At 33.7% G+C, this 19097-nt stretch overlaps 1 protein-coding gene across 2 annotated transcripts; it reads right to left on the bottom strand.

Annotated features, from left to right (window-relative positions):
- Positions 1-8823: 8823 nt before the first annotated feature.
- On the bottom strand, positions 8824-13731 carry LOC139862673 (outer envelope protein 61-like). Of its 2 annotated transcripts, XM_071851297.1 has the most exons (11): positions 13436-13731; positions 13053-13283; positions 12336-12392; positions 12083-12211; positions 11857-11934; positions 11682-11752; positions 11418-11467; positions 11179-11332; positions 10370-10886; positions 10043-10186; positions 8824-9191 (listed from the first exon to the last, which is right to left on the bottom strand). In XM_071851297.1, exons 1-11 carry the CDS (start codon positions 13529-13531, stop codon positions 9045-9047), a joined length of 1674 nt encoding a protein of 557 aa, XP_071707398.1. In that variant the 5' UTR covers positions 13532-13731; the 3' UTR covers positions 8824-9044. The 2 variants fall into 2 exon arrangements, with proteins under 2 accessions (XP_071707398.1, XP_071707399.1); XM_071851298.1 differs by lacking the exon at positions 13436-13731 and having other exon boundaries at positions 12083-12208; positions 12332-12392; positions 13053-13187.
- Positions 13732-19097: the final 5366 nt, after the last annotated feature.

The raw sequence follows: 19097 nt of genomic DNA on the forward strand, positions 1-19097 counted from the left end.
ATATGAGCTGAGCTTTTCACTATATGCGCTTTTCATCATATGCGTTTTTAATAATATTCGTTGCGCATTTCATCATATGCGTTATGGTCTAAAACCATTTATTTATGAGTGATACATAACAAGCTAGGCATCTTAGAAAATTCAAACCATTCAAGTCTCAAGGTAGCTCAGGTTTATTTAATCAAGATTTTTCAACAGATTCACTCTCGTTTTCTTTGCTTTTGGGCCTTATTTGTAGAGCTAAACAAGATGTTCATGTATTTCAAGAAATACTAGACTGATGATCCACATTACCAGATCATTAATAAGAATATCCGGGATTCTTATAAGAGCGTCTACTAACATCTTCAATTTTATTCTTTCATGGATCACCGTTATTTCTTGATAATTAATATCGTATCTATCTTTGAGTATTTTCAATAATACACTTGGATCTTTGATCATATAATATGTAGATTCTAAGGACTCGTGAATATGTTTGCTAAGAAAAATACTTGCTATTGCTTTCTCTTGTTCGGAACAATTGTTATTTTCATTCAGGGTTTCTAAAAAAACTAATTGATTCGAGATGTTTTTCTACATTCATAACCCATGTTAAGTAGTTGTTCCCACTTGATTCTAAAGGAGTAAATTTAAGCCTTTTTTAAATTCGACATTTTCTAAAAAAAAAATGAACAACATAAATAATAATCATAATCAAATTCTATTCATAGACAAATAATAAAATGAAATTAGAATCATTTTAAATTCATAAGTAGCAAACAACAGAATAATGGCATGATTACAAATGATAAAACCACAAGAGCAGGATAGAATATAGGTTCACCCGGTGGTATATTAGCAACAATGATGATAGTAAGTATGACCAATACAATAGGAAAAATCATCCTTGTGTGAATCATCTTTACAAAAACTTTTTTTTTTTTTTTAGAGTGGTAATCTGAGAAAATGAAGATTGATTTGTGAAAATGTGAAAACAGAGATGTTTATTTTATATTTGAAAAATATAGTCGTTGTAACGTCGTCAGTTGACGTTAACAACCGTTATGTATATATGACCGTTGTAACGTCGTTAGTTGACGTTAACGACTGTTATGTACTCGTTGTATTAATAATAAGATATAAGTTAGAATTTATTGATACACTGTTTCGCGTAATGCTATATTGGAAGTGTTTGTCTGATATTCGAGTGACATGTGTTTCATTGAATATTTGTTTATGCGTCGGATACTGTTATTAGGATCTCACAGTATCTTATTATTGTATATTGTCATATGTCTGAACCTGTGTTATACTGTTATTAGTACAGAGGTATCTAATTATATTTTAACCTTATTATTTTTATATTTTCCGTATAGAATGACATGTGAAAACTTGTGACATCTCACATCAATTATATGTGTGGTTGTACTAGATCCTAATGAACTCAGTCTTGCATTTGTTAATTAGCATACTAATTAAATATATTGCATGAAAATTCACTAATCATGATTTATTTTTTACATATAGTATAAAGTATAAAAACGAAGAAAGAGAATAAACATATTATGCATAAATAATAAATTTTAAGAATAAACATTAATATGCATGAAATAAATAATGATTAATTGCATAAGTAATCATAAATGTTAGATAACATAAATATAAATGTTAGTGAAGTTAATATGAGTTAGATTACAGAAATATAATTCAGACGGTATAACCGACCATATATAACTTAAATAACATAAATATAAATGTTAGTGAAGTTAATAAAAGTTAGATTACATAAATATAATTCAGGCGGTATAACCGACCATATATAACTTAAATAACATAAATATAAATGTTAATGAAGTTAATAAAAGTTAGATTACATAAATATAATTCAGGCGGTATAACCGACCATATATAACTTAAATAACATAAATATAAATGTTAGTGAAGTTAATAAAAGTTAGATTACATAAATATAATTTTACTTATGATAATAATATTTACCTTACTAATAAATAAAAGATATCGTTAAAGAATTTCTTACCTTGATTAGTGACTTGTGCTTGCTTAGATAAACCTTGATTATACGGAGCACTTCGTGCTGATAACGTGTTATAATTCAGTAGGCTTATAACTACCTTTAGTGGCCTATTAACTACTTAAATATGTAACAATATATAAGAACAAAGAGAGAAGAAATATTGATATTGATATTTCAAGAGAAATGGTACACCATTAAATGGCTACCATACATGTCTATTTATAGTGTAAAATATTACTATGCAAGCTATACAAAGTTGACTAAAATTTATCATTCATATGACTTTTTGTACTCATATTATAACAAACCTCATTTATTTATCCTATATACTAATACTAATAAGGAACCAAAATTTGGTCATCCCCTCACACTATGAAACGACACACACACACACAAAAAAAAAAAAATCCTATATACTAATACTAATAGGGAACCAAAATTTGGTCATCCCCTCACATTATGAAACGACACACACACACACACACACACAAACCTTCCCACCCCCTCAACATTCGCCCACCATACAAGTTTCCCCCCCAAAACACGGGTATAAATTGTCATCCTCTCACTATGAAACAACATAAAAAATAAAAAAACCTTCCCACCCCCTCAACCTTCGCCCACCATACAAGTTTCAAATATGGGTATAAATTGTAACATCACTACTGTTGGAAGCTTTGACGAGCCCAACACACCCACTATTGAGGACCTAGGTTATACTCACTCACTACACCAACACTTTGACGTTGGTTAGCCTTTAATTATATGAATCCTTAGTGCACAATAATATTTAGGCGACAGTGTCGACCATATATCATTTAGGCGGTATAACCGACCATATATCACTTAGGCGGCATAGCCGACCATATAATAAAAATAACACAAGTGCACTAAGAACTCAAACACGAACTAAGGCTTAACCGGGAAACTTAACAAAGAACACTTTTATTAATACAAAGAAACAATTACAATATTATGGACTCAACTCACACTCTTACTTCTTCACAACTTCTACTTCTAACTCTTCTTCACTTCTTACTTCTTCTCTACTTCACACTTCACTTACTCACACCTTACAAATGAAATCTCCCCCATATTTATACTACTCCATGGAACATTCTAGAACCTAGATATTTCCATGGATATATAAATATCTAGATATTTCTACAACCTACAAATATCTAGATTTTTCTTTTACATTTCAATTTCTAGATTTTTCTCTCATATTCTAATATCTAGATATTTTCTTATACATATTAATATCTAGATATTTTACCCATATACATTTACTAATTCCATATTATTCTAAATTTGCATTGTATTTTAACACTCCCTCTCAATGCAAATTTTCTTCCAACGATGTCTTGCAGACCATTCCAAGTGCTTCTCTGAATTTTGTAAACTTCGGTTTACTTAGGCTCTTGGTGAATATATCTGCTACCTGTTCATCTGTCTTTGTTGGCACCATCTTGATCTCCCCTTCAAGGACCTTCTCGCGAACATAGTGATAGTGTACTTCTATATGTTTTGTTCTTGCATGAAAGACTGGATTCTCTGCTAGACGAATAGCTGATAGGTTATCGCAGAAAAGCTCTACTTGATAGTCTGTTGATTGATGAAGATCTTCCATTAGTTGCTTCAACCACATAATTTCTTGTGTTTCTGATGCCGCCGATCGATATTCTGCTTCAGTGCTTGATAAGGATACAGTTGTCCTGCTTCATCTACTCTTTCCAAGTTTATTCTGCTTCATCTGCTCGTAGTTTTGTATTCGGATCCATCGGAGTTGAGATAGGTTTGCAATTAAGCATTTCGTACTTTTGTAAAAGATCTCGCGCATATTTCTGTTGTCCCAGAAATAATCCTTCTCTTTTATGCTCTATTTCGAGTCCAAGAAAATGTTTGAGTTCTCCAAGCTCCTTCATATGAAATCTGATAGACAGATTCTCTCTTGTTCTTTGGATCTCCTCATAGTGATCTCCCGTGATGATTAAGTCATCCACATATACTAGCACTATGGCTAGTTTTCCTTGATCTTGTTTCACAAATAAACTAGAATCTGAAGGAGCAACTGTGAAACCACTTTGTACTAAGAACTCGCCAATCTTCCCGTACCAAGCTCTTGGAGCCTGCTTCAAGCCGTATAGTACTTTCTTTAATTTGCAGACATGGTCAGGATGGAACTTGTTCTCAAAGCCTCTTGGTTGCTCCATATAAATTTCTTTGTCAAGTTCTCCATGTAAGAAAGCGTTCTTGACATCCATCTGCCACAACTTCCAAGATTTGCTAGCGGCTAAAGCTAGTAGAGCTCTAATTGTTGTGATCTTCGCCACTGGACTAAACGTTTCTTCATAATCCAGCCCATATTGTTGAGAAAAACCTCTAGCAACAAGTCGAGCTTTATACCTTTCAATGGAACCATCTGATCGAGTCTTCACCTTGTAAACCCATTTACAAGATATTGGTTTTACATCGTTTGGCTTTGGAACTAAACTCCATGTATGGTTTTCTTTTAGAGCATTAATTTCTTCTTCCATCGCTTTCTGCCATTCTTGACTTTGTGCTGCTTCTTCATAAGTGGAAGGCTCAATAGGTATTGATTCATCCACATGAGCAGCATTGGCATACCTCGGATTAGGTTGCCTAGGCCTTGTTGATCTCCGTAATTCTTGCACATGCTCCTCGGCATCCATTTGGCTTGGACGAACCTCTTCGGATGTAGATTGATGTACCCCAGTTTTCCATGGACTCGTTTCCTTAGAGTACGATCCATCTCCTTCTTTAATTGGATCCGATATGTGCTCTTTATGTTCTTCTTTCTCTTTTGGAAGTTCTTCTAATCCATGAGATTCTGGAAGCTCTATCTTTTGAGGTGACCACCATGAAGAAGCTTCATCAAATACCACATTTCTTGAAGTATGGCACTTTCCAGTATTTGGATCACAACATATCCATCCTTTTCTTGATTCATCATAACTGACAAAAATGCACCGAATTGCCTTCTTATCAAATTTGCTTCGTAGATGATCTGGAACGAAGACGTAGCATACACATCCAAAAACCTTGAAATGGTTGACGGTCGGCTTGATGTTCCATAATCTTTCATATGGTGAAATATGCCCTAAATTTGTTTGTGGAAGCCTATTTATCACGTATGATGTCGTTCTCATACATTCAGCCCTAAAATCTTCCTGGTACATTCTTACCATGAAGCATACTTCGACAGGTTTCAGCAAGATGACGATTCTTACGTTCTGCCACTCCATTCTGTTGTGGAGTATTAGGGCAAGTTAATTGCCTTCTGATCTTGTGCTTCTCAAGATAGATATTGAACTCGGTTGATAAATATTCTCCTCCATTATCTGTGCGTAAGCATCGAATCTTAGTATTGAGCTCACTTTCTACCTTGTTCTTGAACTCTTTAAACTTCAGAAAAGTCTCCGACTTCTCCTTCATGAAGTAAACCCACACATATCTTGAGAAGTCATCAATGAATGTCACCATATATTTCATACCTCCAAGTGATGTTTGTTTCACTGGTCCGAAGACATCTGAGTGTATTAGCTCTAGTGGTGTCTTGGACTGATGCGCTGACTCCTTGAATGGCAATTGGTGAGCTTTGCCAAATTGACATCCAGCACATATTGTATCTGTTCGGATATCAATTTGAGGAAGCCCATTTACTATGCGTTTCACCATCATCTCCTTTAACTTATTGTATCCCACATGCCCAAGACGTTCATGCCACAGATCAGCCGTCTCATTCTTTCGAGTCTTATCCACATATGCTGTTTCAGCAGATAGTACATAGACCGACTCTATTCTTTTTCCTTGCATAATTGGATTGCCAACCACCTTCACTCTCTTGAATACAGACACATCTTCTGGTCCAAAGAGCACATAATTTCCTTCTGCTGTCAATTGTGTTTACTCGTCACGGATGTGCTCCAATAGATCCTCCTCGATTGTAGTCTTCAATATAAATAAAGCCTTCCCGGCCTTGATGTTCCATTTTCTAAAGGCTTCGGCATTTTCTTTCGGTGGAGGCGTTGTGTCACTGCCAGCAACTATTTCCCATAAATCCTGTCCTTGTAGGTAGGATTCTATGCAAGTCCGCCAATAACCATAGTTGTGGTTATTGAGACTCTTGATTCCACTGCTCGTACTTGCAAGATCTGCGATCATGACGTCCAACGTTCAATAAGCTTGGTCCCTGACCGATGAGCTTTCACAGTTCCTAACTGTGCTCCGACAGAATCTCCCTTAGAGCCTTGGTGAAAACAAGTCGATGTAAACGTCCAACGTTTACCGATGAGTACCTCCACTAGCAATGGTCCCGAACGACCCGCTCTGATACCAATTGTTGGAAGCTTTGACGAGCCCAACACACCCACTATTGAGGACCTAGGTTATACTCACTCACTACACCAACACTTTGACGTTGGTTAGCCTTTAATTATATGAATCCTTAGTGCACAATAATATTTAGGCGACAGTGTCGACCATATATCATTTAGGCGGTATAACCGACCATATATCACTTAGGCGGCATAGCCGACCATATAATAAAAATAACACAAGTGCACTAAGAACTCAAACACGAACTAAGGCTTAACCGGGAAACTTAACAAAGAACACTTTTATTAATACAAAGAAACAATTACAATATTATGGACTCAACTCACACTCTTACTTATTCACAACTTCTACTTCTAACTCTTCTTCACTTCTTACTTCTTCTCTACTTCACACTTCACTTACTCACACCTTACAAATGAAATCTCCCCCCATATTTATACTACTCCATGGAACATTCTAGAACCTAGATATTTCCATGGATATATAAATATCTAGATATTTCTACAACCTACAAATATCTAGATTTTTTTTTTACATTTCAATTTCTAGATTTTTCTCTCATATTCTAATATCTAGATATTTTCTTATACATATTAATATCTAGATATTTTACCCATATACATTTACTAATTCCATATTATTTTAAATTTGCATTGTATTTTAACAACTACTACTGTATTTTATTAAACAAACTCTACCCAAATTTTTAACCGGCTGTATCTTCCTGCTCACCGCGAATTAAATTACTACGACGTCACCGTTCAACTCGAAATAATTTTACGAACACAGCGCAACTAACTATACGTGAAACTGACGCTTTTTAAAAAATGCTAAATACTCCGGGCTAAACTTTTAACGAGCCGTATTTTCCCGCTCGCCGTGAGTTAAATTTTTTCGAAGTCGCCTATCAACTCGAAATAATTTTACGAACACAGCGCAACTAACTATACGCGAAACCAACGTTTTTTAAAAAACGCTAAATATTTCGGGCTATCATTCATACATATACACAGAGGCGGAGACATGAGGATGCATGTGGATGCTTTGCATCCCCCAACTCTTCAAATAAGTAAATTATAGTGTGTTAAAAAATTGTATATTAGTTGTCAATATCCCCAAATAATAAACACAAGCATCCCTTAATATGATTAACATATGTCATAGTTACGAATTATATATGAAAATTTTATGTTAATATTTAATTATTGTGAAATGCATCCCCTATCCGTGAATCCTGGCTTCGCCTCTGCATATACATACATGTATAATAAACAACTCAAACTAACTACTCTGTATATCATATCGATGGTTTCATCCCTTTTTTTACACAATGTTCCCTGCGTTAAAAACGCGCAGGCCGTTGGGTATACTATGTACTAACCACGTGTATTCAAACACACCCGCAGCAACGCGTTTGTGATTCTGTAAATACATAACACTATGTTAAACATGAGTATGTAACCCGAAAGGCCCCGCAGCATCGCGCAGGCCGAATTTTTTTCTAGTTATACCAAATTGGTCTATATTTTCACTTTTCAGTTTCAGTTATTAGAGCAACGGACAGGAGACGTTTTGTATTTTTTTTTTCTTTCCCTTTATTTGCTTTTATCTTGTTCAGAGCCTGTATGTGTTTGTGTATAGATAGAGTGGTCGTGTTGTTTGTTTATAGTTTGTTCGTATTGTTTGTGTTTATCGTGTGGATATCTTACCTATAGTGAGTATTGGTAAATGCACGATGATTATAAAGTTAAGGTATATAGTTTTTTGTTTATGTAAATATTTTTATTATATACATCGTCACTTGCGAATCCAGGAAGAAAACGCAATGGAGTCCCAAAATTGTTCAAAACTAAATACTATTTTAAGGATATTTTAGTGGTCGTTTACCTCTATAAAACTATAAATCTTAAAAATATATAGGGTTCTATAGTTAAATTTAATTGTGTCATGTACAATTTGGCGAGTAAATAGTATAAAATAAATAAATTTAATGGTGTCATGGGACCCCATAGCCCATAGAGTGTAATCGCCACTATACATCGTGTATAAGACGGATGTAAGAATGGTAATTAATAGTGTCACTGATTAATATTCCAAATTTTTTTTTCTACTAGATGGTTTATTTATTTCAATGGCGTTACTCAAAAAAATTGACATTATCCACTGGTATAACTAATTAAAGACTCACATCCGTCCTCAATTGTGCTAGATAATCACTAAATGAAGCGCAAGAGGCGAGGGCACAGCAATGCTATAGGTGTACTCGTGGGACATGATAAGGACATATCGAGGGTGGTACTATTGTCGCTACGGTCTATGTAACTAATAAAAAACATATTAGATGTTCGGTGGTCGCGAAAAATCAGCTGATTCGGAACAAACTGTGACTAATTCTGCCGGTAACGTGATTAAAGAAAAAAATTCAAGTAACATGCTAACCATCTATATAACTAATTTGAATAATAAATTGATCGATTAGATGCAAAAAGACGATCCAGGGTATTACAATATCCGTCTTAAGAGCATAAACATGTTCTATAATATATGTATTCCACAGGCCCCAATTACCAAATCTGTGTATTTTGCATGACACCATTTCCCCAACTAGGTCAGAAGATTACATGATTTCCTTGTTTGTCGACTGATTTTGGTAAACGAATGGCTGCGGTTACCTGCCAATGTACCCCAGCCAATGGAGAAATACCGCAAAAACGAGCATACATAACGCCATAATTAAGCCCTGCCTCCCCAGAAGCCAATTTTTTGTCTTCACAGCACCTTCGCCGGCGCGTTGTATTCTATCTGCCCACTTCATCTGCACCAATAAAAAACCAAATATGAAAAAACAAAAACAAGGCACCAAAATGGCCCTAGAACTAATTGGTGCTAAACCAGGTTCTTATCAAACAATTGTGAAATCAGATATTGTTAGATGACCATAGCCAAGGTTGCAAAACTCGACACTAGGGGAGTCCTCGGTCGAAGTTTTGGAGGGAGTAATCGACAACTCGGGATATATCATACTGGACTTTTTATAGATTTAAATAACAAATTTCAAAATTGTGTAAATAGAGAATAAAACCATAAATATGAACATAAACATTAACATTAACATAATTGTCTAGAAACATAAACATATCGTTCAATTGCAGAAACTCTGAAATTCTAGTTTTAAATTCATATTTAAATATTGACCAATTTTGACTTTGACCGATTTGACCAACTAAATCCGATTTTGACTCATTAACCGACGTTGACGGATTAATTGAACAGAATTTGAAAATCGGACTGGCATGTTCTTAGAATTGAGTAATAGGGAGTTCATAGAACGGGAAATTTGTAATACAAGTAAAAAAAAAAGGTCAGATAGAGTTGACCGACAAACTTTTTTTCCCTTTATCTAAAACTGTATAACTAATAACTAATATATTATATATATGGTATAAAAAACTACACCACTAGCATACTCCAATCTTCTCAGTATTTTCTAGCAACCATGTTAAGTTGACCCATTGAACCATTAGAGGTAACATGTAACTTTTAAGGCATTTGCCCTTACGAAACAAAGCGTATATATAGCTTGAGTTGACCCAATTATAGGAAACTGGGCTGATAATGACATCTTAACACCATTCTAAAGGTGCAATCAAGTGAAGTTAAGTTTACCAGTCTATCCAGATTCTCTGGTGTCAAAGACGACATCGCTTGTTGAGCCTTTTCAGCATCCTCCTTCGAGAGATTAACTCCAAATTGTTGACTCATATTAGCCATCATGTCAGGGCTCATATTTTTCATCATTGACGTCATCATCTGCCAAACATTATTAAGTCAAAGAAGAATTTGTAAAATAAGGCACCCACTAGAATACTGAGATTTCATACAGAACACACAAAAATAAATATCATCTGTGGAGAAAATTAGATGATTAATCCTTTCAAAACTACCTATAAAAGCAACTGAAAATTGACACTATCAACATAATGAGCTTTGTACCTCGCGCATGGCTGGATTCTTCAGCTGGCTTCGAATATCAGAGCTAGAGCTAGGGAAGTTAGGTTGAGGTGCACTTCTTGAACTCAAAAGCCCTTCTAAAGGATCACTTCCAGCATTATTTTCATTATCAATCGAGCTTCTTTGACTTCCTTGACCTACTGAATTATTACTAGTCCTATTTGACTGTAGACCATTTCCATTCAAAGATGATGCCATTTCAAACATCTTTTGGAGCTCTTCAGCTGGCATCTTACTCATCATATCCGTAGCCGTTTTAAGCATGTCGGGCGTCATCTGTGGTACACCTGACTCATTATTATTATTCCTATTCAACAATGGGTTCTCCCCCTGAAAGGAACTTGCCATCTGAACCATTTTCTGAAATTCATCAGGTGGCATCTTGCTAATCATGTCTGATGCAGTCTTCATCATATCAGGAGACAAACCTTCAAACTGCCCACTACCCAGAGATGCCATGGTTTTTGGATCAGCTTGAGACATAAGGTTCTGAAAGGATCTATTCAATAAACATATAAAACCGTCAATAAGTGACTTTTTCTTTATAATTGTGCCTAAATCCTATTGGCTTTAATAGCCTAGGTTCAAAGTGAATCGTGTCTAATGCAAAAATTACAAACCACCAACATGGTAAGTTGGCACATGATTGTTTCTCGAATTAAAATAATAGTAAAGTAGTCCCCAAGAAAAGAGCTACTAACACCACAACATATATCATCTGATTTTTTTTAAAAAAAATATTAAAATAGTAGCCTGGATGATAGTAGTGTTACAGAAAATATCGAACAAACCTGATCGATTCCTTGTCATCGTTAAAAACAACACTGCTCTTCCTAGCTTGTGTAGTAACATCGTTATTATCATCAGACAATCTCGATGATGAAGCTTGATCCTTTTCAGATAATAAAGTAGGCACTTCGTCAGTAATTTCTTCGATTCTTATGCCTGTTGAATCACATACAAGTCTTAGCAAAAAGAGAAGACATGAAAACATCATCTGTATGATAACTGAATTAAATACACAACATACCTCCTGGTGCATCCTCATCACCTTGTTCGATCAATTTATCCTTGGCATCCCTGTGGGCGTACATTAAGAGACAAGGGATCAGACAATACATTGTTAACCATGAATTGATATTTAACATTTGTATTGTTATCGGACTAGAGAATATGGGAAATAACAAAATGAAACAGTTGGTGTGACACCATGATTGTAACAGAGTATACAGTCGTAAAAAAAAAAAAAAAAAAAAAAAAAGAGATAACAATAAACATATTAAAGGTATTATACCTTAGGACATCTGCAATAGTTTCATCATCAGGAGAAAATTCATGTGCTTTAGACAAGTCAGACACTGCTTTCTAGAAAGTTTGCAATTCCAATCAGATGGATTTATATCTCCGTAAAACGTTGGCAGTATAAATTTTTTGGCCTCAATTAAGAGTTAATAGAATATATAACTTACTTGTATTTGCCCCAAATTTTTATATGCTTGGCCTCTCCTATAAAGAGCTTTGACGTTTCTTGCATCAGTTGCCAATACCTGAAAGTTCAAATTAAGTCACAATGTTAATATGAGAAAACAGGAGTGTGGACAAAGAAAGTAAGAAAACTAAATTTCAGTAGAATCTGAGGGAGGCCATAGTATATTGTATAAGAACTATAAGACAAAAAAACATAAATTAACACACCTCTGTGCCTTCATTTATGCATTCATCATATTGCCCTGTTTTCAAGTAACATGACATCAAATTAAGAGAGCATGCGAGAACGAGAGTTGCGCCTTTAGAAGACGGAACATTTTTCAGATTATTTTTTGCCTGAATAATAATGCAAGGTAAGAGATAAAAGAAGTCAGTTTTCCAAGCTTATAGAAGAATCTACAATTTAAAACTACAAGGAGCAAACCCATAAAAATTAAGACTTTTTAGGTTCAGCACTTGCCCGCTTATACTTCTCCAAGGCATCACTAAACCTTCCCTGACTGTGAAATTCATTCCCCTGCCAGAATGAAAGCGAAAGCTCATTTTCATAGCAGTAATTAGAAAAAAGCAATCACTACATAGACAACTTTTAATCATTGTTCAGGATATATACAAACAAAAAACTACCACAGAAAACATTAACAACAAATTTTAAGATATATCAAGATTTTAAGAAAACATTCAAGATAACCTACTTGCATCCATCTAGTGGTCTAAAGTCAGTTTTCATGTTCCAACTTTAAAAAACAATAACTAACAACTATAGACTGTTATATAAAGCATTTACCCACCCCACTTTTTGGCTAAGTAACACCAATGAGAAAATCACACATCATCCCACCAATAATAACGATATCATCACCCTCTTTTCCACATCATCATTAAAAATGAGAAATCACTAGTAACCAATGCATCCATCTAGTGGTCGAAATTATTCTCTGATGCCCCTTTGCACGGGTACAAGACTACTCGAATATCATACATTTATCACAACTTACAAGAATGCGACAACTGAAGTACAAAACCACTTTAGAAGAACCCGGCGTCATAAGTAGAAACAGTGACTTAATGAAAGTGTATCAACACAAATGGTCTATAAATGTATGTTCACATATCCATGCATCGAGTATATACCACTTAGAAACAGAATAGAACAGTTCCAAGACTTCCGACTTACCTGTTTTTTTAGCATCTGAGCTGCATTCAATTCATAGTTAACTTGTGCATCCACTCGAGACCGCATAGCAGCTAGCTCCTCAGGTGTTGCATTTGCCATCTTTTCACCAATCTCTGCCATCTCATCAGGTCTAGTAGACTTTAATTGTTCTGCAGCATGCCTAAAATCTTCAGGTTTCATATGCTTCATGCTATCAGTTGCCATTCTCACTAAATCAGGATTCGACATCATCTGCAATTGCATATCATTAATATTATACACCTCTTAGCATTAATCAGTATTAAAACAATCACATCAATACTATTACTTCAAAACCTAAGTAAACATACATCAATCTAACAATCAATCATGTGAACTAGCAAATCAGATAAAAACTAATGAACCTGTTGTTGAATTCTGGCCAAATCGGCAGGCGACATACGACTCATTTGCTCTTGAGCAAGTCGCATCATCTCCGGATCCATCATACCTGGAAACATCGCTGATCAATCAAGTGAAATCGATGAAAATAAGTACGAAATTTATTTCGATCGGTCGATTAGAAAGAGGAAATTGAAGAATTGGAGGGTATAGTTGAGATGATTAGCGAAATTCAATTCGATTCGATTAGTTTGAAATTTAGGGTTTGGTTGGATCGATGTTTATGTGAATTTTGGTATTACGAAATAGACGTCTACGATATATTTTTTTTTTTTTTTTTTTTTGTTATATAGATGAGGCGAGATGAGAATACATTCAACAGATGCCGATTATTGACTTTATTTGTTGTTTTTATTTGGAATGGACATGTGGATATGATGTTCTTTGTTTGTTACTTCGCCACAACATACCCATTTTTTATTGAATACCCAATATATGAAAAAGAAAAAAAAAAAAAAAAAAATTGTGTCGTTGGTCCCTCCATTTTACCCAAAAAAGCTAACAGCGTCTCTCAAGTTTTTTTTTTTTTTGCTTTCAGCGTCCCACTATTATCACCTTTTTTGATTACGCGTCCCTCCGTCAACATTCTGTTAAAACAGTCCGTTAAATCATGTCATGTGACTTGCATGTAAGGTTGGAGAATTCGGATCTCGGGGAGATCTCGTTTAAACTTTTTTAGGGAGATCTCGGCATCTCGGAATAATCTCGGGGAGGTCTCGGACGTTGACTTACGTTAACTTTATAGGGTTTTTAATAAAAATATACATAAAACAATAAATATATGTATATTTATATACGTTTTTACGAGATCTTACAAAAATATCCGAGAAATGAGCGAGAAAATATTAGAAATTATGAATTTTACAAGAAAATCTTACAAATTAGCAAGAAAATCCGAGAAATCGTGACTTTGACTAAGTTTGACCTCGTTGACCGAGAAATCTAGGGAGATGAACATCTCGTCTCGGTTGCCTTCTAAAAACGAGATCTCGGGAGAGATTTCGGGAAGATCTCGGGAGATTTACAACACTGCTTGCATGTGGGGGTAAATTTTTTACACTTATTCTTAAGCTGAATCCTTGGCATTTCCTCAACTTTTTCTTCCCCAAAATTACAAACCCTAATTTTTTTTAAAAAATAAACCAAAAACTAGATGGCGGATCTGAAGGACGAGTTAATGGGTTTATTCTCTGTTCGGAGAGATGAACATAACCCACCATAAAGATCAAATTGCATATCTTATGTTTTAATTCTAGATCAAATTGAAATAAGCAGCAACCTATGAAGCAACAATATGAAAATTATATTATATTGATATATTAATCTTATCATGTGATTTTGAAAATTATTCAACATCTTCGATTCATCATCACGCTATTTATTTATTTATCATCTTCATTATAGACTGGGTATCTTCGATTCATCATCACAGTATAACCATGTATACCTGATCTAGGTACCTTCGAAGTTCAGACCATCGGAAAAACAGAACCATTGCAACCCTAACGGCGATGGGTAAACTCCGACGGTAGACACAACAAAAATGGTGAACGATTTTTCAGATCTCAAGATCTTTTTTCAGATTTCATATTTTGTTTGTTTCGTTTGAATTGTTTATCAATTGAAGAATATGTTCCAATCGTAATTGATATGTTCCAATCGTTATGTATAACTCAGATCTTGTTTGTTGAGGATATGTATAACTCAAATTAAATAATGAAGAAGAATCCAGTAAACTTTTTTTCTGTTGATTATTATTTTTCAGTCAACTCCAATCGTTATGTCTACTCAGATCTTGCAAGTTAGTTTACATCATTATGTTGATTATTGTTGATGTTGATTAAATGATGAAGATGCAGTGGAGGTGGGTTTTCAAATTGGATGAGAATAATTTATGTGATCGTACTAATGTATCAGTATATGGAAATCAAATTGTCAAACATTAGTACTCGTTGCATCCAAAATTTGAAGTACACGTATTGATTCTTTTCAATGAAGCTTAGTTAGTGTAAAAAGTCACATTACCATTTATCATTTGATACAAAATATGAGTCAAATAAAAAGAGGGGAAAAAGACGATTTTACCCTCTCATGTTAGGCACATGACAAGGGTTAACGAAATTTTTTAACAGAATTTAGACGGAGGGACTCGGTATGTTTAAATGTGATAATGGAAGGATGTTGTTAGCCAAAAAAAAATCGGAGGGACACTGTTAGCTTTTTGGTATATAATGGAGAGACCAACGGCACAATTATTTCAAAAAAAAATGAAAAAGATAAAAAGAAAAGAAAATTTATAAAAAGAGAAAAAGAAAAAAAAATTGAAAAAGAAAAAAAAAATTGAAAAAGATAAAAAGAAAATAAAATTTATGACAAAATTGTAGTGACCCGAACTTTTTCATGTTTATATATATTAATTGAATTTAATAATTGCATGATTAAGTGTTTCCAACATGTTAAGCAATCAAACTTGTTAAGACGTGATTAATTGAAATAGGTTTCATATAGACAATTGACCACCCAAGTTGACCGGTGATTCACGAACGTTAAAACTTGTAAAAACTATATGATGACATATATATGGTTATATATATAGTTAACATGATATTATGATAAGTAAGTATCTCATTAGGTATTTTAACAATGATTTATATACATAAAAATGAGACTATTGAATTAAGAAACTCGAAAACGATATATATAACGATTATCGTTATAACAACGTCTTACTAAATACATATGAATCATAATAAGATATTGATACACTATGTTTAATCATGATAAATGATAAGTAAACATGTCATTAAGTGTATTAACAATGAACTACATATGTAAAAACAAGACTACTAACTTAATGATTTCGAAACGAGACATATATGTAACGATTATCGTTGTAACAATATTTAACTGTATATATATCATATTAAGATATATTAATACATCATATTATACATTTAACAAGATCGTTAACCTAAAGGTTTCAAAACAACACTTACATGTAACGACTAACGATGACTTAACGACTCAGTTAAAATGTATATACATGTAGTGTCTTAATATGTATTCATACACTTTTGAAAGACTTCTAGACACTTATCAAAGTACTTCTACTTAACAAAAATGCTTACAATTACATCCTCATTCAGTTTCATCAACAATTCTACTCGTATGCACTCGTATTTGTACTCGTACAATACACAGCTTCTAAATATATTTACTATTGGTATATACACTCCAATGATCAGCTCTTAACAGCCCTTGTGAGTCACCTAACCATGTAGGAACCATCATTTAACATCTAGTATGAAATATCTCACAAAATAACAAACTAATAGAGCCTATATGACTCATGCATATTCACGTGAATGAAGGTGTCCACAAACACTTTCATTTTGCAACTTACATGCATCAAACTACTCTCTCTCAAGTGTTCTTCCATTGTTCTAAGTGTTCTTCATCATCTTCATCAAAATCTAGCTCAATCTAGTTCATAAATCCATACATAAACCAAGTTATAAAACAACTACTAAAGAACACACCAACAACACTTCCAAGTTTGCTAGCTAACTTCCAATCTTGCAAATCTACTTTGAGTGATCATCCAATCTCAAGAAATCTTTCTTATTTACAGTAAGATATCTTTCTAATACAAGGTAATACTCATATTCAAACTTTGATTCAATTTCTATAACTTTAACAATCTTATTTCGAGTGGAAATCTTACTTGAACTTGTTTTCGTGTCATGATTTTGCTTCAAGAACTTTCAAGCCATCCAAGGATCCTTTGAAGCTAGATCTATTTTTCTCATTTTCAGTAGGTTTATCCACAAAACTTGAGGTAGTAATGATGTTCATAACATCATTCGATTCATATATATAAAGCTACCTTATTCGAAGGTTTAAACTTGTAATCACTAGAACATAGTTTAGTTAATTCTAAACTTGTTCGCAAACAAAAGTTAATCCTTCTAACTTGACTTTTAAAATCAACTAAACACATGTTCTATATCTATATGATATGCTAACTTAATGATTTAAAACCTGAAAACACGAAAAACACTGTAAAACTGGATATACGCCGTCGTAGTAACACCGCGGGCTGTTTTGGATTAGTTAATTAAAAACTATGATAAACTTTGACTTAAAAGTTGTTCTTCTGAGAAAATGGTTTTTCTTATGAACATGAAACTATATCCAAAAATCATGGTTAAACTCAAAGTGGAAGTATGTTTTCCAAAATGGTCATCTAGACGTCGTTCTTTCGACTGAAATGACTACCTTTACAAAAATGACTTGTAACCTGTATTTCCAACTATAAATTTATACTTTTTCTGTTTAGATTCATAAACTTAAGTTCAATATAAAACCATAGCAACTTGAATCACTCAAAACGGATTTAAAACGAAGAAGTTATGGGTAAAACAAGATTGGATAATTTTTCTTGTTGTAGCTACGTGAAAATTGGTAACAAATCTATATTAATCATATCCTAGCTAACTCATATTGTATTATACATGTATTCTAATATATTATGTAATCTTAGGATACCATAGACACGAATACAATGTTTTGACATATCATATCGACCCATCTATATATATATTTTGGAACAACCATAGACACTCTATATGCAGTAATGTTGGAGTTAGCTATACAGGGTTGAGGTTGATTTCAAAATATTATATATACTTTGAGTTGTGATCTAACATGAGGCTTGTATACACGAGGTCGTGGATTGATTCGAGATAATATATATTGCTTTATTTCTGTACATCTAACTATGGACAACTAGTTGTAGGTTACTAACGAGGACAGCTGACTTAATAAACTTAAAACATTAAAACGTATTAAAAATGTTGTAATTATATTTTGAACATACTTTGATATATATGTACATATTTGTTATAGTTTCGTGAATCGACAGTGGCCAAGTCTTATTTCCCGACGAAGTAAAAATCTGTGAAAGTGAGTTATAGTCCCACTTTTAAAATCTAATATTTTTGGGATGAGAATACATGCAGCTTTATAAATGTTTTACAAAATAGACACAAGTACATGAAACTACTTTCTATGGTTGAACGATCGAAGCCGAATATGCCCCTTTTACTTGGTAACCTAAGAATTAGTAAACCAGTCTACTAATTGAAGCGAATTCTAAAGATAGATCTATTGGGCCCAACAAACCCCATCCGTTGTAGCAGATGCTTTAGTACTTCGAGTTTTTATATCATGTCCGATGAATGTCCCGGAATGATTGGGATATTCTTATATGCATCTTGTTAATGTCGGTTACCAGGTGTTCACCATATGAATGATTTTTATCTCTATGTATGGGGTGTATATTGAAATATGAAATCTTGTGGTATATTATTACGATTTGATAAATATATAGGATAAACCTATAACTCACCAACATTTATGTTGACGTTTAAAGCATGTTTATTCTCAGGTGATTATTAAGAGCTTCCACTATTGCATGCTAATATATGGACAAGATTTAGAGTCAGCATGCTTGTATAATATTGTTTAAAACTGCATTCGAAATTTACTTTGTTGTAACATATTAATATTGTAAACCATTATGTATTGGTAGTGTGTAAGTGTGATATTTTTAGATTATCATTT

Source organism: Rutidosis leptorrhynchoides, chromosome 8 (genome assembly GCF_046630445.1).
Source record: "Rutidosis leptorrhynchoides isolate AG116_Rl617_1_P2 chromosome 8, CSIRO_AGI_Rlap_v1, whole genome shotgun sequence".
Classification (NCBI taxonomy): domain Eukaryota; kingdom Viridiplantae; phylum Streptophyta; class Magnoliopsida; order Asterales; family Asteraceae; genus Rutidosis; species Rutidosis leptorrhynchoides.